At 49.0% G+C, this 21,411-nt stretch overlaps 2 protein-coding genes across 3 annotated transcripts; one reads left to right on the top strand and one right to left on the bottom strand.

The window, feature by feature from the left end:
- On the top strand, nucleotides 1–8,894 carry LOC144130446 (putative glutamate receptor). Of its 2 annotated transcripts, XM_077664365.1 has the most exons (7): nucleotides 1–91; nucleotides 762–920; nucleotides 2,084–2,128; nucleotides 2,186–2,231; nucleotides 3,099–3,316; nucleotides 5,487–5,773; nucleotides 8,058–8,894. In XM_077664365.1, the coding sequence occupies exons 1-7, from the start codon at nucleotides 32–34 to the stop codon at nucleotides 8,395–8,397; spliced, it is 1,155 nt and encodes a 384-aa protein (XP_077520491.1). In that variant the 5' UTR covers nucleotides 1–31; the 3' UTR covers nucleotides 8,398–8,894. The 2 variants fall into 2 exon arrangements, with proteins under 2 accessions (XP_077520491.1, XP_077520490.1); XM_077664364.1 differs by having other exon boundaries at nucleotides 2,084–2,231.
- A 124-nt stretch (nucleotides 8,895–9,018) lies between these two features.
- On the bottom strand, nucleotides 9,019–20,408 carry LOC144130445 (acid-sensing ion channel 4-B-like). The gene is made up of 12 exons (XM_077664363.1): nucleotides 20,337–20,408; nucleotides 17,416–17,562; nucleotides 15,971–16,125; nucleotides 15,115–15,221; nucleotides 13,792–13,952; nucleotides 13,608–13,712; nucleotides 13,216–13,339; nucleotides 12,511–12,583; nucleotides 12,256–12,307; nucleotides 11,491–11,540; nucleotides 10,480–10,552; nucleotides 9,019–9,780 (listed from the first exon to the last, which is right to left on the bottom strand). The coding sequence occupies exons 1-12, from the start codon at nucleotides 20,406–20,408 to the stop codon at nucleotides 9,523–9,525; spliced, it is 1,377 nt and encodes a 458-aa protein (XP_077520489.1). The 3' UTR covers nucleotides 9,019–9,522.
- Nucleotides 20,409–21,411: the final 1,003 nt, after the last annotated feature.

The raw sequence follows: 21,411 nt of genomic DNA, 5'->3' as shown, positions 1-21,411 counted from the left end.
GTTTGAAGCGATCCTTCCGTCGGACGGTCAGATGGGAATCCGGCTGCCTAATGGTTCTTGGACGGGAGCTGTCGGCAATGTCCAAAGAAGGGTACGAGTAAGACACTTGACCACTATGTGATAGCACATCGCTGCACCCTTTAGAGCGCACCCTGACCGGCCGGCTCCACTTCTCATGAGACTCGCACGTGCACGCACACCTTGGTTCTTTGGGATAATTTTTCCTCGACTACGCAGGGCAAATGTTTTACAAAAATGGTCCAATTTGTTAAACGAAATCCCTCAAGGTGAAACAGATTTGGAGTAAGAGAGTAATTGCTCACCAGTATCCACCCAAGCGCAGCCGTACGGTTAGCTTTCCTCTGTAGCCGTATGGCTGCGCTTGAGTGGATAACGAGGAGTAACTATTCTTTTACAAAGCTTGCAATATAAAACTTCCCAGTGAAAGCTCGAAAAATATGCGTAGTTTGCCTTGTGGCGTCCCCTAAGCCACTTGACTAAGTGGCACCTTTCGCTGTGCCCTGTTCGATCAGCAGCGACGCATCATAGCATGAAACACTGTGTGCGGACACAGCGACCTCTACAGGAGCTGCCTGTGCTGCTTTAAGCTTAAAAGATAATGTGTCGTGTGGATGGCATGGCGTGCAGCCCGCCTCGTGGCTCAAGCATGCAAGCTGCACTTACACGATGAGCATGCGCTATTTTTGTAGGATCCAAAAGTGGGAAATCTTTTGTAATACCCGCGCTGGTTCTGGGCGCAGGAAGTTGACATGACCATCGTGCCCATGATCCAGTCCCATAGCCGCATGACAGTGGGCGAGTACGGCCCACCCATCATGTACGTGCAGTTCGGCATACTCTCGGGCAGCGGAGTCAGCACCTCCAATGTCTTCGGGTACATACTGACCTTCGACTGGAAGGTGAGCCCGAATGAGACGCGAAGTGATTTGTGACAAGCCCGAAGTAAGGCAAGGTTGGCAGGGACAAAGGAACACAAAGACACGAATACACCACTGAGTATCCTACGGATTTTTTTTCGTGTGTTCACTTGATCTTCTGCATGCCAACAGGGCCACACAGAGAAGACAAACACACACAAAGGAACTTGAGCAGATACAAAATAGCAACAGTAACAACAAAAGTCTTCCATTTCCATTTCTCCAGGAGGGGGGAAACGATACAGGCGTTTGCCTGCTCAACTAGAACTGTCACAATAGGCAGTTGTATACACTCAGCAGAATAAACAATTAAGGTTAATGGACGACCCGTAATAAACTGCCATAATAAAGCCAGGGACAATGACCATATAAGTACTGATAGGTGCGCAAAACAACCAGGCCATTCACATCATGTTTTCAGGCCATGAGGATAGCGCTTACTAGGAACAGACATCGTGCCTCTATGGACATCATATGCCATTTAGCCTACGGCTGATCAGATCAAAGTAAGCATGCAGTCATTAATCGCGTGTTTCGATGTCTGCATATGTTGCCTATTGCTGCCATGATAAATAAATGTCAACGCTACGGATCGATTAATGCACAAATATTAATGCTGAATGTCTGAGGTCTTATGCTGCGTGCTCTCAGTAGAGAGGGAAGGGAGAAAGAAAGAAGACAGAAAGAAAGAAATCAGAAGTCAAAAGACAGGCTCTGAATAATCTTCCGACCGCTTATTTGTGCCTAATAGTGAAACGGTACGAAAAACAAGAAATGCGAAAATGAAACGCAGATAAAAACAGGCATTTATAAAATGCCAAATTCTCGCAAATGAAGAAGGGTGGCACTAGAGAATGGAATGCAAATGGCACCATTCATTTTCGCATTGGCAAAATATTTCGGCAGTCAGAGTGGTGCCACAAGCCCTGCTTAACATCTACATTTTACACTCAAATACTTAAGTCTTCTTTAGCTTTCTCCAGTTGTCACTTTTTGTGTGCGTGTTTGCTAAGGTTCTCAATACGTGCAGTCTGCTTACAGTGCAACCCAAGTCTCACAAATGGACGCTCTAGTTGAATTTAAACTGATAAGGACCTTTCGAAAAAAATGCGCCTCCGTCTCATCAGCGCACGGTGCACATGCAGGTGTGGGCTCTGCTCCTCAGCGCCATCCCCGTGCTGGCTCTGCTGGTAAGCCTGTCGGAATTCATTACTTACAAGACCTCATGGAGGTGGATACCATCTCAGGTGCATGAATGGGGCTGGGAGCTCTTCAGGAATCTCCTCTACGAAAGTGAGTCCAAGCTGGAGGCCTTACTATTTTGCTACAGCACTTCCGTAGGCAAAACGCACGGTCATCACTCACCGAACTGTCGTGCATATTGTGCGTCTATGGGGCACAAACGTCGACGCATTGAGAGTTCCGGTCATGTTGCTAATGGTTGAATTAATAAATCGTCCATTACTCGCATTCAACCGATCTATACGCTGATGATGTCGACCGCAAGCTGCTGTCAGCTTGTACTTCACGCGGTCGAGATGACGAAACTGCCACTGTTAGGTGCGTCGATGCCCGCAACCGGCATTTTGTCGCGTAGATACTCCAAAACGAGCCCCCGATTAATTTTTGGACAGAAATATCTGGTCTATACACGTTAGCTTGCGCGGAAAATTACGGATCCTCTCTCCGTAACAAAGCAGTATACGGCCAGCGCTCACTGCACGATTATTAGCGCACAGAAAGTGGACGGACTCCTCAAACCCGAAGTCTGGCGTGTATGAACGAACCTGCCATAGTTCGTGTGCATTGCCAAAAAAGGCTCAAACCATGGTGATGCGGCGATAAACCGGTAATTCGTTTATCACCTCATGCTGCTTAAACGCGCGTGCACTACCTTATTTACTCGTATTTACTCAGCCTTTACTCGCTGATTAGCCACCAAATGCCACCGATTCTCGGCCAGCCCAGGCCCAATGCGGGCACATGCACTTGACACCTGTGAAATAATAGCGAGCGCTTTCTTTCGCTGCAGTTCCTGTCCGTTTCACAATCGACGCGACAAGATAGCCGTAGTTTTTCAATCCGTCGAAAATGAGAGCAGCGAACCGGATGCTTGAGCCGCAGTCTGCGCAGTGAACCACCTGTTTCCGCTGCACGCAGGTTCCCCGCGCTGTCCGTCGCAGACCTCCGCGCGCACCGTGCTGACGGCGTGGCTACTGGCGGTGCTGGTGATCGCCAACTCGTTCGCGGGCCACCTCAAGTCCAGCATGGCCATCAAGAACGAGCCCATGCAGGTGGACAGCGTCCGCGACGTGGTCGCCCGGCGGGGACTGAGGCCCATCGTCTGGAAGGGATCGCACTACGAGGCATTCCTTTCGGTCGGCCATCCGCAGCATGATTAGACGGTTATGCAGAAGCGTTATGGCAGGAACTCCAGCTTGAAAGTGGAAATTGTTTTTTGGGGAAAGGAAATGGTTCCCGGGTTCGAACCCGACCGCGGCGGCTGCGTTTTTATGGAGGAAAAACGCTAAGGAGCCCATGTGCTGTGCGGTGTCCGTGCACGTTAAAGATTCCCAGGTGGTCGAAATTATTCCGGAGCCCTCCACTACGGCACCTCCTCTTCCTTTCTTCTTTCACTTCCTCCTTTATCCCTTCCCTTATAGCGCGGTTCGGGTGTCCAACGATATATGAGACAGATACTACGCCATTTCCTTCCCCCAAAAACCAATTATTATTATTGTTAAAGGAAATGACACAGTATCTGTCACACATATCGGCGGACACCTGAACCGCGCCGTAAGGGAAGGGATAAAGGAAGGAGTGAAAGATGAATGGAAGAAAGAGGTGCCGTAGTGGAAGGCTCCGGAATAATTTCGACCACCTGGGGATCTTTAACGTGCACTGACATCGCACAGCACACGGCGTTTTGCCTCCATAAAAACTCAGCCGCTGTGGTCGGGTTCGAACCCGGGAACTCCGGATCAGTACCAGAGCGCACTAACCACTGAGCCACCGCGGCGGGTGAACTCGAGCTTCAGTGGTGATTTTACAAGCCAGCCCGAAGACATGCCTGAAACTTGGACTACTGCGAATCAGCCTACATGAATAATTGGTTTTTTTGGGGGATAGGAAATGGCGCAGTATCTAATATATCGTTGGACACCTGAACCGCGCCGTAAGGGAAGGGATGAAGGAGGGAGTGAAAGAAGAAAGAGAAATAGGTGCCGTAGTGGAGGGCTCCGGCATAATTTCGACCACCTGGGGATCTTTAACGTGCACTGACATCGCACAGCACACGGGCGCCTTAGCGTTTTTCCTCCATAAAAACGCAGCCGCCGCGGTCGGGTTCGAACCCGGGAACTCCGGATCAGTAGTCGAGCGCCCTAACCACTGAGCCACCGCGGCGGGGCAGCCTACATGACGACAATCCCTTTTTAGGATATGAAAAAAAAATTAAAAATTGTTTTGAAGAAAGGAAATGGAGAGAAAGGTGCAGTAACTGTCTCACATATATCGTTGGACACCCGAACCGCGCCTTAAGGAAGGGATAAAGAAGGGAGTGAAAGAAGAAAGAGGTGCCGTAGTGGAGTGCTCCACAATAATTTCGACCACCTGGGGATCTTTAACGTGCACTAACACCGCACAGCACACGGGCGCCGGGCGCCCTTTTCTTAGGCGCCAATGATGTTTCTTCGTATAGATAAGTGAGCGCTGGTGGACAGTTGCGAGAACCACGAAGAAATATTGTTGGCCTTTTGTAGGCGTCAATAGTTTCTTCGTGGTTCTCGCAGTGGTCCACCAGCGCCCACTTAATCTAGTCAACCGGACAAATTCTGAGAGAGTGATAAGTACAACATGTTATCGTCCGCTGCAGCTATTCCTCGTGTCCTCTAGTCGATGATACTGCTTTCATTGAACTTCGTCGAAAAAGAATGTGAATAATGAGGTCTTTTCATGAAAGTGTGTTGGCATGTCACTCGGCGGCTTGTTAGCCGCCAACTGATCGTCGTTTATGGAGTCTGTTTTATATAGCACTGTGCTGTCGGCCGTGGATGCATTAAATTAGAGACTTTCGTGTGCCTTTTCTTATCTACACATCTAATCAATAGGAACACTAATCATCGTACAATCAACGTCCACAGCTATTACCCAAGGACAAGTGGGAGCTAGCTGTTTTTTTAATTATTTTTCCTCAAAGACGCATGATCCCTTTAATACCCTTGTAAATTCGACGCAGTAAGAATAAACTTTGTTCTTGATTGCGAGTCAAGTGTTCGCTTTCGTATCGTTCGTGCGCGTACGCTGATACCCACCTATAGAGTTTCTGAAGCTTTGTCAATCTAGAATGTCGGCGCGAATGCTCTCGGTGAAGCGTTTTGTCTAGGTGCCCGTCAGCATACTAATAATTGTTGTATAATCACCTTGCACGAAGGGCATCCAGAAGCGTTTTGAAGTAATACATTGCGTCTAAAGGTATATAGAGTCGCAATATAAGGTCAAGAGCGTTGAGAAACTTCTTATGGTTATAATCATGTGTCGTTCCCATAGACGTCCCGTTCGCCGGTGCTGCGCACGCTGTGGCGTATGGTGGCACGAACCAACGGCTCGCAGCGGGGTCGAGACATGTTCCTCGACGAGCACATGCACCAGGTGGTGGAGCGGCGCGCCGTGCTCATGGTGGACCACATCTCGCTGCAGTGGCGCACGGCCGCCTACTGCCGACGGACGCTGGTGCCCAGCTTCCACTTCGCGCGCGAGCACGTCGACGAGAACCCGCTTTCCTTCCTCATGTCGCGCACCATGCGCAGGGACCTGCACCGGCGCATCTACGCCAGGTACGCACATCGACTGAAGCACGACCGGAATGAGTTTGTTCGCTACCACGGGTTCATTGCCTACGGTGTGGGACAGGGTTGGGGTATTTAATATTGGAATTGGGAATTGGTCGAGAGCCATTGGATTGCTCTCGGACAGGAGTGGGATTTCAGAACACCGGCTACTGTAGCGTTATGGCACGTTACATACAGTTTACATGTGCTACTCAAGTTGGAGGCTAGCTTGCTACAGGGATTCGAACCGGCGACGTATAAGCCTTCAATTGTGTGCCTTATTCCTATAGATATATGGAAAAAATTAGCCGCAGTTTAACTACTCGTGAACCAGGTTACAGAACGAAAGCTGTGGTGTATCGGGCAACTAGACACGGCTTGGCGTCTGCAACGTTGAGTGCGTTCCGCACACTGGATAGGCAACGCGCTCACCATGCCACCCTGGCAGGTGGCAGTTAATGGTCGATCACGAGAGGTTGGTCACACAATGAACGCCGCGGCCTGTACCGCTGCAGTGCCACATGTCTGCCACAACGTTGCCAGCGTTAATGCATGCAGCCCACATCTCTCTCTCACCACCCCACGTACCTCAAAACGCACTTGAGGCGTTCACTGACCCAGGGATCCAGTTATGCGTCCTTCCTTTCCCCAAAATCATCGGAGTCTAGAATGTTGTCAACGCCAACGCCAAAGAACACAATGAAAGCCGACGGCCTATAGCTTCAGTGTCGCGTTTCTGCCACAACTTTGTCAATGCCAACGCATGCATGCAGCGCACATCTGTCACAACCACCACGTAGCTTTAAGCGCGACTGAGGTCCCCACCGTCCTAGGGGGCAGTTATAGGCTTTTCCATTGCTTTCGAAGAAAATTGAAGATTGGTTTCGAAAAATGGCAGTGAATTAGCTCGGCTATGCCAGGATGTATGTAGCGAAAGCAAGTGTGGAACTTCCCAGGTGGCCTTGTTCACATATTCCACAACGTATTCTAACGGCACGTTGTTCTTCGGTTTCTTGAGCCCGCCGCTGAAGTCTCTTGGTCGCATTCCATCGTTCATCACGAGCCGTCTTCAGTGAAGCAGGACTCAGGACTCTCCTCCGGCTGCTGTCGCTGCTGCTAGCGGTCGAGACACCGGACGTTAAACGTGCCTGTCTCGAGGCGGCATATTCACGGCGGCGTTTAGACAGTCGTTAGGAGCGCTGTTCGTCTGTTTCCTGGCCGATTCATTTCCTCTTCATCTCGTTCCGCTGTCGATTCCAGGCCTCCCCCAGCTTATCAGAATTGCCGCCGTCCATACTGTCGCCTCAATCGTGGTTGCGACGCACGCCAACTCTCCTTTTCAATCCTGTGACATCTTGTCGCGCATGCGACGCAGCTGTCGAAGCGAGCGGAGGCGAGCGCAACGACGAGGAACACGGTGTCACGTCCTACCAAACGGCGGCGGCGGCGGCGAGGCGCGCGTTGTGACGTCACGTGCCTCGATGGAGTACCGCCACGACGAAATCGCGAGTTTGCGGCCAATAAAGCTTTCGCTTTAAAATTACCCGCCGCGGTGGCTCAGTGGGTAGGGCGCTCGGCTGCTGATCCGGAGTTCCCGGTTTCGAACCCGACTGCGGCGGCTGCGTTTTTATGGAGGAAAACCGCTAAGGCGCCCGTGTGCTGTGCGATGTCAGTGCACGGTAAAGATCCCCAGGTGGTCGAAATTATTCCGGAGCCCTCCACTACGGCACCTCTTCTTCCTTTCTTCTTTCACTCCCTCCTTTATCCCTTCCCTTACGGCGTGGCACAGGTGTCCAACGATATATGAGACAGATACTGCGTCATTTCCTTTCTACAAAAACCAATTATTATTATTATGGTTTCGAAAATTGGTTTTTGAGGAAAGGAAATGGCGCAGTAACTGTCTCACATATATCGGTGGACACCCGAACCGCGCTGTAAGGAGTTTGGCTTCTGGCTCAATTTAAGGTCAAAACCGCAAGCACCGCGAAATCGTTACGAGCTAGCATAGTGAAGTGAAGCTTTCGCTTCAAAAAATGGTTTTAAGGGAAGGAAATCGCGCAGTAACTGTCTCACTTCTCGGTGAACACCTCAGCCATGCCTTAAGGGAAGGTAGGAAGGTGGAAGCGAAAGAAAGAGGGCCTTAGTGGAGGCAGACTTTCAGCAGAGGAGAGGAGGAAGTTGGGCTACTCCTGCGTATACTGCTGCCACTATTAGAACACACAGGAAACATTTCACTCTTGAGGCGCCGGTGACATACTGCTACAGCCATGCACCACCATGCTCGCAGGATCATGTGGATGTACGAGAGCGGCCTGGTGAGCAAGTGGATGGCGGACAGCCTGGGCGACTGGCAACGCTGCGTGCACCAAGTCGGAGGCCACGCGGCGGAAAACCTCACCGTCAACGACACGCTTGCCAGCTTCGTGCTCTGGGCGCTCGTCATGTCGGCGGCCGTGGCGGTCTTCATCGTCGAGATGCTGCACCGGCCGCGGGCCACCCACCCGCAGTCCGATACGCCTCCGCGAGACATAATTGCCCGGGTACAGGTTGGGCAGTCGCGCGTTCCACGAGCACGCCGCCGCCTTCCCGCAAAGGCAGTGACGTTTAGCGAACTCTCAACGGAGTAACGCGGTTTAGAGAGACCCGGAGGGTCGCGCGAGGTACCGCAATCGGAGACTACAGCTGCAGCCCAACGTGGGGCGTGTTGACGAGACGCGGTCGCTATAGTTTGGATAATCCCATGAAGAAGTTTAAACTTCGGCGATCTTTTCGAAAGTTCCTAAGTGGTTTCCCGCACAGCAACGTTTTCCTCGTGCGTGGTCGATAGTTAAGTGTGCTCACATCGTCTGGCGCAGGATAATTGGCCGCGTCCTCCTGTCTATGCTTCCATCGCTCGTTGGCTCGAGGCACCCTACGTCCCAGGGACAGGCAGCGCCGCTATAAGGCAGGAACAGGTGTACAGTGGAGGAGAAAGTACAAAACATTTAGAGCTCCCACTAGCGATGCGCTGCTTATCGTGGCGGCCACCAGCTCCATGGACCCATTGCCCACCTGTCACTGCCACAGGGGATCTAACACAGTATTGTCCCCCCCCCCAGCAGATTTTTCGGCAGATTTTCAGTGATTATTAACAACTGTAATAACTCAACCCGCTGCGGTAGAGACCTATAACGAATAAGTATGAAGAATGGTTTCTACCGATTAGACTGACCACAGTTGTGGCTTGAACAAGAGAGTCAAGACAGAAGCAGAAAGATAAACATTTATTATGCATGCCCTTTGTCCGCTGCATGCTCCAGTTCTGTTCTTCAGTTTCTTTTTGTGTTCATACCTGCCAATACGATCGGCGTCCCGAGTTTGACAAACCAGAATCCTAGCATACGAATGAAATGGCAAATGGTCAGTCAGCTACTCCCCCTAGAAAGAAGAACATAAGAAATGGAGGGGAGCCGGATTGTAGCGATCTATGCAGAGGTGTATGAGGGTGGGGACAGTAATACAGAACATGCCTGCTGGGATGCGTGGTCGCCGCAGTGGTCACAGGTGGTGTAGTTGAGGAGACTGCGTGAAGTGGGTGCAATGCGAGGAGGGTCGATGATGAAGCCACCTCAACAGGGTGCCACGCCAACGTGGCAGCAAGTACAGGAATTAAACAGTGACATCAACGCTCGTCCTCGCAACTTTGTGTCTAAGCCAACGAGAAAGAGGTAGTGATGAGAAGCTGCATGTCTGCGAAGCAGATTACCCGTTCATTAAAGCCCGTATATGGGTTGGGTGGTAACGGGGTAGCGCTGCATGACTTCCTCGGGCAGCGGCGGTATGGTGGCGCGTAGGCGGCGCGGGCCCTGGCCGCGGCGGCGTCGGCGGTTCCTCATGTAGCGGCCCCAGATGCCCGACAGCGTCGAGTAGGCGCCGTCGACGAGTACGTCGAGCACGTGGAAGATCTGGAGCGACGAGTAGCCCAGGTAGACGCCCATCAGGCCACCGATGTTGCGGAACAGGCTCGACAGCTGCGGTAATCGTAAGTTGTAGTGAGTGGCGAGGAAAAGGCCCGGGCCTGTCGCCTGGCATCAACTGCGCAACTATCACTTGCGCGTGCGATTGTAAAAGGGCTGAAGAAAAAAAAACTTTCTTACTTTGTTGCATGCACATTAAGGCATCTCCGTTACTGTATACAACTTGGAAAAATGGCTTTCACGATGAGAGGGAAAAGAAGGAGGAAGAAGTAAGCTTGACCCCTCCCTCAATTTTAGAAGCGCGACCTATCCTGACCTGAACCTTTCTCCGTAGTTTCCCAATTTCCGGAATGAAGTTCAAATAGGGCTCCTAATAAGGGCAACACTGTGCGATGGTCGTGGGTTCGGATCCCACCGGCGGCATGTGATTGTTTTTCTCTTCTGATTTTATTACTTTCCAACTGATGAAAAACTGCAAATTAAAAAAAATACATCCTCTATGCTCCTTGGTTTTGGTGGCTTTTGGCTTCCGTCATGTATGCCGTAACGAGCACCTCTTTTTCCTTCACGTGCATGCGGAACACTCAAAGAAAGATATGTGAATTTGCCGTAGTGGTGAAACAGGTATTTTTAAAGGATAACAAGGCTTTAAATCTGCGTGTTTGAAGAAGAACGACACAAGATATGAAAAAGGAAGCACTGGAGGCGATGCAAAAGTGCTACAGCTAAAAGCATGTTCTGATCGGTTCTTACCGTTAGCTTCGGCTCTTTGCTCTTATATAGGACCTTGGTGCTTCTCATGAAAACTACCACCCGAACGTGGATCCTGCGAAGAACCGAACCATCCAATGCACGTAGGAATAGTCTGAATAAAACAGCTAATTATACACGGGTGGCGTAACACGCACAGCATGAAAATAATGCTACCTGAAGCCCATTGCACGAAATTGCCCCGTGAACTAAGACTGGCAGACGCGTGCGCCATCCACCGATCACACGCTAGTCTGTAAAGCCTGAGTAGATGAAGCGCACAAAACACAGCACACAGACAAAGAATAACACATAGAATAACACAGACAAAGAATAACATAGCATCTGTCTCGTGTTATTCTTTGTCTGCGTGCTGTCTTTTGTACGTTTCATCTACTCAGGCTATGCACCAACATGCCCAAGAACGTGTCCTTCTGCAAAGCCAGCGGGAGCAATGTAGGCTAGTCGCGGTAATGATATGCAGCATAATACAGCTTATGCTTGCTTAACTAGCCAAATGGTGGTCATGCGAAACATGCAGAACCAGACTGTGAACATTTTTTACGCATCACGGTGAGTAAGCCTTCCACAGGTGCTGAAATTACGTGCGTAGCGGGATGAAACCAACGGTTAAAGCTAACCACTGCACTATAGGGAGTATTAACCGACGTCACAGCGGCCGCCATTTCGCCGCCATCGCCTCCTGCCACGGCATGCACTGCTGAAGCTACGCGCTCGACAACAAAATGGCGACAGTGACGCAAAGTCCCTTTGTTGCACTCACCTTCCGCGTTTCAGGTACAAACGCCCGTGAAATTGTAATGCTTCGCACGATATAATGAATTAAATCCGAGATTAAAAGCGGGAATACTGGGTCGGGCGCGGGCTGAGGAGGACGTTCTTTGCATGTCTATAGTTGACAACGTAGAGATAAGCGAGTAGCAGGGTACGCCTGCTACTGGCTGCTGCTCCGGTCTGGGTCATTGTTCGCTGACATGTATACAATGGCCTCACCTTTTGCCCTCTCTTGGCGACCGAGACAGTTCAACGTCATCGCTATTCATCTGGAAGATAAGAAAATTAACTATAGGCGACATTCTGCCACCACCTGGGTCGAAGACCTAGCTTCGCATTCGCGACATTGTGACCAACCTAAGTTACTTTACTCACATGCAGCGATGTAAATCTAGATACGGAGAACTTAGCCTACATAGATACCTATTCGCTGGAACAGTACCTGCAATGTAAGTACCGCCTTTATATGGCACCTTCTCTATAACACTGAGGATTAGACGGAGGAGCTTGCGTAAGCTATGGAAGATGAGTACACTGGGATGCCAATGCGTCGGCACTAGATCGAGGATAATCTCTGCCCAAGGTCACCTGCACACAATGCCTCTTTATGGTCATGAAGAGAAAAGTGGCAAAGCAGTGAAACTGTGCATGCAGGCTCTGAAATAAAGCTGCACCACGCTATGCTTGTACTCTGCTCAGAGCAATACTAGTGAGGTGGGTGGATATTGAAGGAACACTGAAAACAACTTCATCTGATTTTCTTTCTCTGTAAAAATTGATCATGTGGCTCTTCACGGGGATGTTGACGTTTGTCCGGCAACAAAAGAGGAATTTATTCCTTAGAAGATTGCGCTTTAAGAGATCCCCCCCCCCCCCCCCCCTCCTGGATTCAAGCTCGTAACGTCTACACCAAAAATGACTCCGTGATCACCGTTTTGAAGTAATCACTGCGCAAAAAAAAACTAAGCGGTGAGGTGCTCTTACGATCCGACTTGTCCACGTCAGTGAGCTGGACGTCGTTTGGTAGTACTGAACCCTGCGGGATAAAATGACGCCGTCAGCGACATCGGCATGTGACGTTTTCTTTACGCGCTAAATCCGACATGCATCTCTAGCATAGGAACGCGCCTCTGGCATCTTCAGTGCTCCTATCTTCTGACGCGAGTTAATAGTGTCTGTACTACTAGACGCTTTTGGCGTCTGACGACTTCTATTTAAAAACATGGACGAGTGACTTACTCGCAAGCGGTCAGGCATTTGCACGTGATTATTTTGCGATCAATCTTGGCCTCCACGGATCTTTCGCAATCGCCTAAGTGCAGAGACAAAACACGAAATTACTGACAAAACATCACTTTGCTTTCTTTTATCGCTCAGTTTGCCACCGGCGTAACGGGAGTTTGTGTCATTTTCAATGTGTCCGGGTGCACGCACTGCGTGCGAAACACCTTGCATACCCAAAGAATGCAGTAAATTGGGATTTGCCAGCAAGACAACAGTACACTTGCTTTCTAACACGAACGGCGAAGCTTTCCCACTAGACATTACTATGGCCGCCGCGATTCAAACAGATGGCAAGAGCATGCACGGCAGTCACAGAATGTAGACGTGAAGAACACTTCGTAGATGTTTTATGATGGCACGTTGACGTATGGGTCCAGCGAGCGAGAGCAGAATACGCGAAACCCGGCCGTGTACACCCGTTGTCAGTGACGAGGTTCATCTCTAATCCAGAACAGCGGATAATAGCTAATCTACAAACACAACTGCGAAGGCACCGAAATTCAGTGAGTTGCGGAATGTTTCCCAGCGTACGCGGTCTTTCATAAAAGTTTCATAGTTGGCAAAGAAAAGTGTGCATCCTCTAAATTGTCTGAACTGCCGACAGCGAGCTAAGCGGCACATGTGGCCCGCGAAAAAGGCGCTCTAGTATAGCTTACGTACCTCGAAGAACATCCACGCAGACGGGCGACTCCATCAGTTGAGGCGCGAATACCCGAATGTGGTTGAAAGATCGGCATCCACACTTCTCGAAGATGTGCACCTGGTAGCAGTACTCGTCGCAGGCCTTGAATGACGCGGATGTTGCGTACACATTCATAAGGAACCCGTCTGAAGCAATCGACTTGATTAGTGATCGCAGATACAAGAAAACTGTTTCATTAAAACTACTTCGTAATGATGTATATGACCAAGAAGACTTCAACTTTCATGCATTTTTCTCATCATGCTTCCGAATTTTATGCAGCACAATTAATCATGTATACTTGTCGCCCTCGTATGCACAGTACGCCGTTCCATTCACCTGACATATAAGTTGGCGTATATATACGTACCCGCTTTGTGTACACTATGCCTTTGACTACGTATTTCTCCAATTCTGGTGGCCAGTGATCCTGGCAGGGATTCTTGTACGGCTCCTTGAGATTCTTGGAGATGGTCTGAAAGAAATGGCGTTTCGTGAATATCGCTGGCGAGAAATGTGCGACGGGCTTAAATGACTGCAGGGTAAGAGCACACCTTGGCGACGCCGATGTAAGTGGTGGCACCAGGAGGGGCGTAGACGGCGTTGTCAAACACTTCCTCCTGGGCACCAGCCTGGTGCACCATGATGTAGAAGCCGGCGTCCACCGTCAAGGGCAGGAACTCCTCCGGCTCCATGTTCAGAGACATCCGCAAACCTTCCATAAGACGAGTGCGACCAAACGCGTTTCAGGGAGAAGACGAGCAAGTCCAGTACACATAAATTAGGTAGGAATCGTAAAAAAAGGAGTAAAAAATATGTCTGTCGATTTGGATATTTAGGCCAAATGCGTAATGTGCTCTATCATGATGTGTTTCGGTGCAGCGCTGCTCTGCTAGGTTAAGGTGGTTGTTGGTGTGTGTGTGTTCTTTCATGGAAAAGTGAAAGGAGGACATGACAACACAGGCCATAGCGCCTGCCTTATGCCACTGCGCCCCTGCTCACCTTCCCACCGGCTACACCTTGGCAAAAGCCACCCGGTGGGCAGGTGGGCAGTGGCTTAATTGCCCACCGGGTGGCTTACTTGCCAAGGTGTAGCCGGTGGGCAGGTGACCAGTGGCACAGTGGCACAAGGCAGGTGCAATGGAAGGTGATGCAATCGGCGGGACTTGGGCTGCTTCGGTTGGGTTGCGACCCAGGTTGCTCTTCCCTAGCAACCTCTCACAATTAAATGCCCTGACACGGTAGGCAGGCTGCCCACCACCCAGTGGGCAGGTGAGCAGCCTGCCACAAAACCGTCTTCAGACAAACACACAGCGCCCAAATGCGGAGAATGGCCACTACAAGTGCTAGCGCACTAAAATAAGTGCCCCGCCCTGGCCGCCATAGGCGTAACAGGCTAAATCATAAATCAAATATAAAGGTGGCATACAGCTGGAATCAAACCTATGAAGAGCGCGCCAGCGGCGCAGTGTCCGGCAAACAATGAGGCCGGAAAAAAAAGGAATGTACCATATTTAGAATAGGGGGCATTTTCCCACAACGTGGTGCGCATGACAAGTCTCGGACTATAGCTGACAAAGCAGCTAGCCTTCGCGACATTGTTGCAGGATATCGCTTGGTGCTTCATCGCAGTAAGGTTATTTCTCCTTCTCGCTCTTTCCCCCAGCGAGCCTGCTAGATTTTACAGGCAACGTTTGCGCGAAGGTATATCAGCTGAAAATCATTATTAGTTAATACTTAGCCCTTTATAGGCTACTGCACACTGCGCAAGCGTTCCACACCAGTTCGACGCCGACAGCACACAGCAAAACCATCCGTACAAAAGGTTTGACACGCAGATTAACATAACACGTGAGGTGGAAGTAGCAGACACTCGCCGTTTTCGGGATCCGACATCTGCATTGCCTGCCAGCTGAAGCGGCTGCTATTGCAGCCGAGGCAGTAGCAGTTGCCGTAACGTGGCACCATCCGGATCTCCAGGATCCTAGAGTAAAAGGGAGACGGAGCGCACGTCGGACCGGTCACGAACAAGAAACGCCCAAGGTATACGTGCTGCTGCAGCAATGCCAGCATATGCGTATAGGGTGTTTCACAAACATAGGCTTTTTGACTTAGAAGAGCGCCTTTTTTTTTTTGCATACTACTGTCAGCGGTTCAGTACATCAAAATACAGCTAAGACGCGCTAACTATAAAAATGATCAACTAATATTGAATAGTTAACTTTTTAACTATTACTGTTAAGGTCCTTAATTACTGATAGTCCATCGTAAGTTATATCCGTATCAGTTTTTACAATTTCGAACACGTGATTACCCTCGCGGCGCTGTGGCCTGACAAATTTTGGCTACATACCGCCAAAATACACACGCTTTCGAGAAGCTTGCAGGCAAGGCAACCTCTCTAATGCACGTAACTCGTAAAAATAGCCTAAATTTGTTGGGCTACAGCGCCGGTGGTAACCGCGGATTTTCGAAATTCTAGACACTGATATGGATATCACTTACTGTCAGCTGCAGGCCTTTCAATAATTAAAGAGACAAACAGTAATAGTTAAAAAGTAAACTATTCAATATTAGTCAGCCTGCTAGTTAGCACGTCTTAGCTGTATTCTGATGTACTACAGCACTGGCAATGCTATGCCGAAGAAAGCACAGTTATAAATCAAAAAGCCTATTTTTTTAAAATTACGGAAATGCCCCGTGCACAGCCAGGACAGAGAATCTTAATCTCACTGAGTGCTGAGGCAGTCGCCTTCGTGGACGCGGCACTCCTGGATCATGTCCTCGAGCTGGTGGCCCAGTTTCTCGGCACGGCTCAGGTTTCGCCTCTGCTCCTCCGAGATCCACTGCTTGAGCCGGTTGGACAGGGCGATGTCTTCGTCGGTCAGCTTTTCGTTACCGGACAAGGCACAACGTCAAGGTCACAAGGAGCGAAGGAGAATGGAAGACTAAACTGTAACTTCGCTCGTCCAATGCGCTCGTCCAATTCAAATCAACCAATCTTTACGTCACCCTCGTAATCCACTCCCCATTCCTTCTCTTCCAGCATTTCACGAGAGAGGTCAAGAAATCAACCTCGGAGGAGATTACCTTGAAGTGAGTCGGTTTTCCGAAGATGTCTCCCCTTATTTACAGTTCACCAAGTATAGGAAAAAATGTCTCGAAACGAAATGACGCACGTTCCGTTCCTTTGTGAAATTAAACTACATGGATAGTAGTATACTTAACCCCGAGCCGCATAAGCCGGGATCTTTTTAACCGTTTCTATGATTGCGGTCTCAGCTCTCGTGCACTAGGACCACAAAAAAAAATAAGCAAAATATTCTTACCGGCGCACTATGTGTGGCGCAAATGGCGTATTAATATTTACTTCAACACGAACCATACATAACTAAAAAAACAAAGACGGTTTATTCAGAATATATTTCTGTTTTATTTGTTCTTGATTCAACTTGTTAACCTGCATTCTCCAAATTTTTGCACACGTCAACGGCAGTCGTGTAACTTATTCTTCATGTCATCAAGTGCCCATGATCTTGAAAAACTTAAGTAAAACAGGAATTAACGACATTTATGTCACATTTCCGCGAGAAAATATAACCTATACGTCTGCCTGCCTTTTGGTTAGCAATTGTAGCACACAATCACAGTATACCTTCAGGTCACTGATCCGGATGTGAGAACATTATTCAGATGTCAACACCAGCACTATAGCGACCCTCGGTTGAGTTACCTGGACGTACTCAATATTATAGAGCAATTGAAAGCAGAGCTAGTTTGTACCTGTTTGATGGAGGAACCAGTTGAACAAAGACGAAGTATCGCAAGGGAGGCACTCATATAGAGCCCATAGACTTGAACGGCTGACGACAGCGCTCACCTGTTAAAACTCCTTAAGCGCCCACAGCTCCTTATAAATACTGTCCATGTTTTCTTTATATTATTCCTGCTTACTATTTTGACTGTTCGCTAGGTTGCTATTCTTTTTCCGCCTGACAATAGGTGCGTTGTTTTTAATGATGCGTTAAGTGATTTTTCATCAATTACATCAGTTCATGACACCTCCACCGACTGCATATACAACGAAATATAGTGTCCGGCACCTTCTACCAGGCACCACCGCCCGATATAACGGTCATGCAATGCCGTTCATTAAAAAGGCAAAGACCGGTCTTTACCGTGACGTTCCTGTTGCGCGTTGTGCATAGCTTTGCCTGCAACGATTTCTCCATCTTCCCTTGAAAGCTCTCTTCTCCACACAGCTGAGATTTTCTCCACGGGTTCATGTTGCACACAGTGATCGCTGGGAACTGGACTTGCTTTTGCTGCGTCGCGAAAGACAGGGGAACTATTACAAAAGCTCGGAGGACTGGTTAAGCTGGTAAATTATTGTCTAGCTGCTACACAGCAAGAGGAGTAGGGTACGTTATGGCATAGCTAGATATACTACTCCTAAAACCAACAGGAACAGCACAAAACCAAGGTGTTTGTTTGTTTGTTTGTTTGTTTGTTTGTTTGTTTGTTTGTTTTGATTACGGAAGGTTTGCGCATAAACTGCATGAGTTGCTGCATCCAGCATCGTGCATCTGATTCCTGTGAATGTCGAGACATTTTACTACTCACAAGGCAGTTAGAAAAAATACGGGGAGACAAGAAAAAGTAGAGTGTGCGCCGGAAGCGAAAAATCATATGTAAAAAAAAAACAACGAGAACAGAGAGAATGAGGACAAGGAAAAGCAGGACATGCTCTAAAAAGGACACACACGCAAAAGAAAAAAAATGGCAGTGGCTTAACTTGGCCAACCCTGGAATTCAGTGAAAAGCAAGCACGCTTGCTAAGCGCCTGAGGCTCGTCCATGTCAGTTGCGCTACACGCTCGCGACAGCCGTTCTATGTATACCAACATGACCGCGTGGCTATGACGTGGTATCACATGGTCTTACGACACTCTCATCGGACGTCATCATGTGGCTTCACGTCACCCCATCGAATGTTCTTAAGGTCAAAGGTCAACCCAAAGGCTACCCAATGTCAAAGGTCAACTAAAGGTTACGGGTCAAGGTCATGGGGCCAAGGGTTCGACACCTTAACTGTACCACATATGCTCCCACAGGGCTAACATGGTTGGGCTGAAAGTCGTTCAAGGTCATTCTCCGGCCTACGCGACGACTGCTTTACCTAGCGTAGTGAAGCTTTTCGCTTCGAAAAGCTCACAGGATGGTTACCATTATATAGCGCGACATTCAGCGACGCCTGCTGAGGAATTTTCATGTCGCGTTATATTCAGGTAATGAACGTGAGTGTGACACGCGTGCTTATGTACCAGTAAGAGACCATTCTTTTTTTCATTTCTCAGACATACCCGTCCTTCGGCTAGCACTCCTCTCCAGTCCACCGTTCCAAGCTCGCGGCTCCACCGACGCTCAGCCTCTACTCGGGTTCAGCGTTTCACAGCAGCCGCCGCAGATGGGGCGTGCCACATTCCCTCGCTCTCGCCACACCCGCCCTCCTCCTTCCCACGGAAAGCACCCGCGGGTATGGTTCCCGTGGCAACCACTCCCCGGTTGAGCTGACTACTACTACTACTACTACTACTACTACTACTACTACTACTACTACTACTACTACTACTACTACTACTACTACTACTACTACTACTGCTACTGCGCTAAACCCAGGGAACGGGCCTTTAACAGATGAAGCTGTGAAACAAACAGCAGTTATTACAGCAGGCTAAGGTGACCTCCAGTGGGAAATCCCCTCCTAATGTATCTAGATATATATAGCCGAAAAACATACCAGGTGTCTCAGGGCAGGTGATCAGGAACTTTTTAAAATAGGGTTTTTTAGGTAAAGAGAAGCTTTTTGCAGCATAGTAATACCAATGTTGTCGGACGTCGAAAAACAGGGGAGTCACGTTAACTAGTAAAATGATTAACTAAATTCTAAAAGTTAACTTTTTAACTATTACCGATAGGCGCCTGATTGTAATTACATATTTGTAGCGGGCCGTTAGGTATATCCATATCAGTTTTTAGAATTTCGGAAGCGCCACTACCCTCGGAGCTGTGGCTCGACAAAATTTGGCTACTTCGACTAGTTATGTACACTGGAGTGGTTTCTTTGCCACAAGTTTTTTAAAAGCGCAAGTATTTTGGCACGATGTAGCCAAATTCGAGTTACAACGGCGAGGCTAACCGCGTTTTAGAAATTCTAAAAACTGATATGCCTATTAATAACGGCCGGCTACAAAGTGCAATCAGGTGCCTATGGGGTGCCTATCAGTAATAGTTAAAAATTTAACTATTAGAGTTTAGTTTACCATTTTACTAGTTAACATGATTCGCCTGTTTTTCGACGTCCGCCAACACTGGTATTAGTATGCCGAAAAAAGCTTGTCTACCTCAAAAACCATATTTTTAAAAATTAGTGATCACCTTTCCGACACACCTGGAATAATCTGGAGCAAGATGCTGAGCTGGCAGAAGAGGGTCAGCCGGTCAACCGTTCTGATGACATCACGTGACCCCCCCCCCCCCCCGTTTTTTTTTCTTACATAAAGGAGGTAAATTCTGAACACAGTTCCAATCGCTTCAACCGGCCAGGCTGCTAGAAAACATACTGCCCTGTAATGGAGACCAGCTGTCATTCTGCCGCCTCTGACACGACAAAACGGTGGCCTTAGCTATCCTACCACAAGAAATGGCGTCAGCTAAAACTAGTGCTTTATTTTATACATGACGTTTCATTTTAGCATATACAAGTTTTTTTTTTCTTTTTTTCATTGAACCGCTGTAATAGCTACATGGCACCGAATCTGAGGTTGGGCTTTCTGACCAGACAAATCCAGTATAAAGCTTGCTCTAGCTTATTTATCATTGATTTTCGATCGCGGTCTGAACAGCTTTCTAATCAACCTTTATTATCTATTCTGCAATTCATAAAATGAACAGTCCAGCTCCTAGTGACTGATCAACCATCGCTCATTCCAAAGGCACCGTCACCAGACTCACTGCTAAACCCGCTCGAAAAACGGGAGGCGCTAGTGAAACCATAGTGCCACCGTGATGGCGCGCAAAGCGCAGCTCTGTCCGCGTGCCTCGAGTATCTCCTGGTTGACGCGGTCGTCGTACGCGTAGTACTCGGTGAGCAGCTCGTGCGTGTCTCGCATGGTGAGCACGAAGAGCACGGCGTACACGGCCAGCCAGGCGAGCCGCCGCAGTGGGTGCCGGAAGCCCAGCACGAAGCGCAGCCCCGGCAGCCCGGACTCGTCGAACAGCAGCCGGTACGTGGTGATCGCGTCTTGCAGCTGCGCCCAGGCGCCCGTCAGCCGGCCGTTGTTGGTGCGAGGAGGGGCCCGGGGCCGCCCAGTGCTCCTCCCGGGCCAGCCTGCTGCGTCGATGCGAATGAATGAATGAATGAATGAATGAATGAATGAATGAATGAATGAATGAACCACCACAGCCTAGTGGTCTGAGCATCCGCCTTGCTTGCGGGAGGTGCGGGGTTCGATCCCCAACACCGCCGGGTATCCACCGGTGATACAACGGGTGCAAGCTTTCTCCTGTCCTGGTGCTCGGTTTATTTGGGGTGAAATTACTGGGAAATGGGCCGCCGACCGCACCTTGCGTAAGAAGAAAAATACCTTGTGCCATGGCACGCGCTCTTTGGCCAAAGCTGCCCTTGAGCCATTTAAAATTCCACATCATCATGATCACTTGGTTCGACACGTATTTAAAAGGAAAAATAAGATAAAAATACGCAACACTAGACGAGGGAATGCACAGAAAATTTACTGGAAATTGTCAGCGACTACCTCGAGTTACGACTTGTTAATTGGTTTTACCATTCCCCACATACCAAGGCCGTGTCGCTTTGGTGCAATCGAAGGGATTGCCGCAATTTATAAATGTAGAAGTTTTTATGGAACACCTCAAATTCGCACATGCTGGCTATGAAGAAAGCCATTACTTTCGATTACTTTCATTCACGTTTGGTTCTTCGAGGTTCGTCTTGTGGTCTCCATCGAAATAATGCCACCGCGGCCTAGAGGACAGCGAGAAGTGGTAGCGTCGAACGAACAACGCCAAGTGGCATTATTTAACTGCGTGACACCACTTTACCGCACATTGCGTATATATATGGCCTTTTGGTTTTTTTTTGTTTCAAAATTT

This window comes from Amblyomma americanum, chromosome 4 (assembly GCF_052857255.1).
Source record: "Amblyomma americanum isolate KBUSLIRL-KWMA chromosome 4, ASM5285725v1, whole genome shotgun sequence".
Classification (NCBI taxonomy): domain Eukaryota; kingdom Metazoa; phylum Arthropoda; class Arachnida; order Ixodida; family Ixodidae; genus Amblyomma; species Amblyomma americanum.
Note: the sequence above shows the minus strand (reverse complement) of the source record. Positions and strands in the feature narration are given on the sequence as shown.

What these genes read in the sequence shown, in the direction of transcription:
- LOC144130446 (XM_077664364.1), top strand. Translation starts at nt 32, where the DNA reads ATGGGAATCCGGCTGCCTAATGGTTCTTGGACGGGAGCTGTCGGCAAT. An exon ending in TCGGCAATGTCCAAAGAAGG is followed by an intron (nt 92 to 761) that starts GTACGAGTAAGA and finishes TTCTGGGCGCAG; the next exon opens with GAAGTTGACATGACCATCGT. An exon ending in ACTACGAGGCATTCCTTTCG is followed by an intron (nt 3,317 to 5,486) that starts GTCGGCCATCCG and finishes TCGTTCCCATAG; the next exon opens with ACGTCCCGTTCGCCGGTGCT.
- LOC144130445 (XM_077664363.1), bottom strand. Translation starts at nt 20,408, where the DNA reads ATGCGAGACACGCACGAGCTGCTCACCGAGTACTACGCGTACGACGAC. An exon ending in CTGCGTGGATGTTCTTCGAG is followed by an intron (nt 12,584 to 13,215) that starts GTACGTAAGCTA and finishes CTCTGCACTTAG; the next exon opens with GCGATTGCGAAAGATCCGTG. An exon ending in AAATGCCTGACCGCTTGCGA is followed by an intron (nt 12,308 to 12,510) that starts GTAAGTCACTCG and finishes TTTATCCCGCAG; the next exon opens with GGTTCAGTACTACCAAACGA.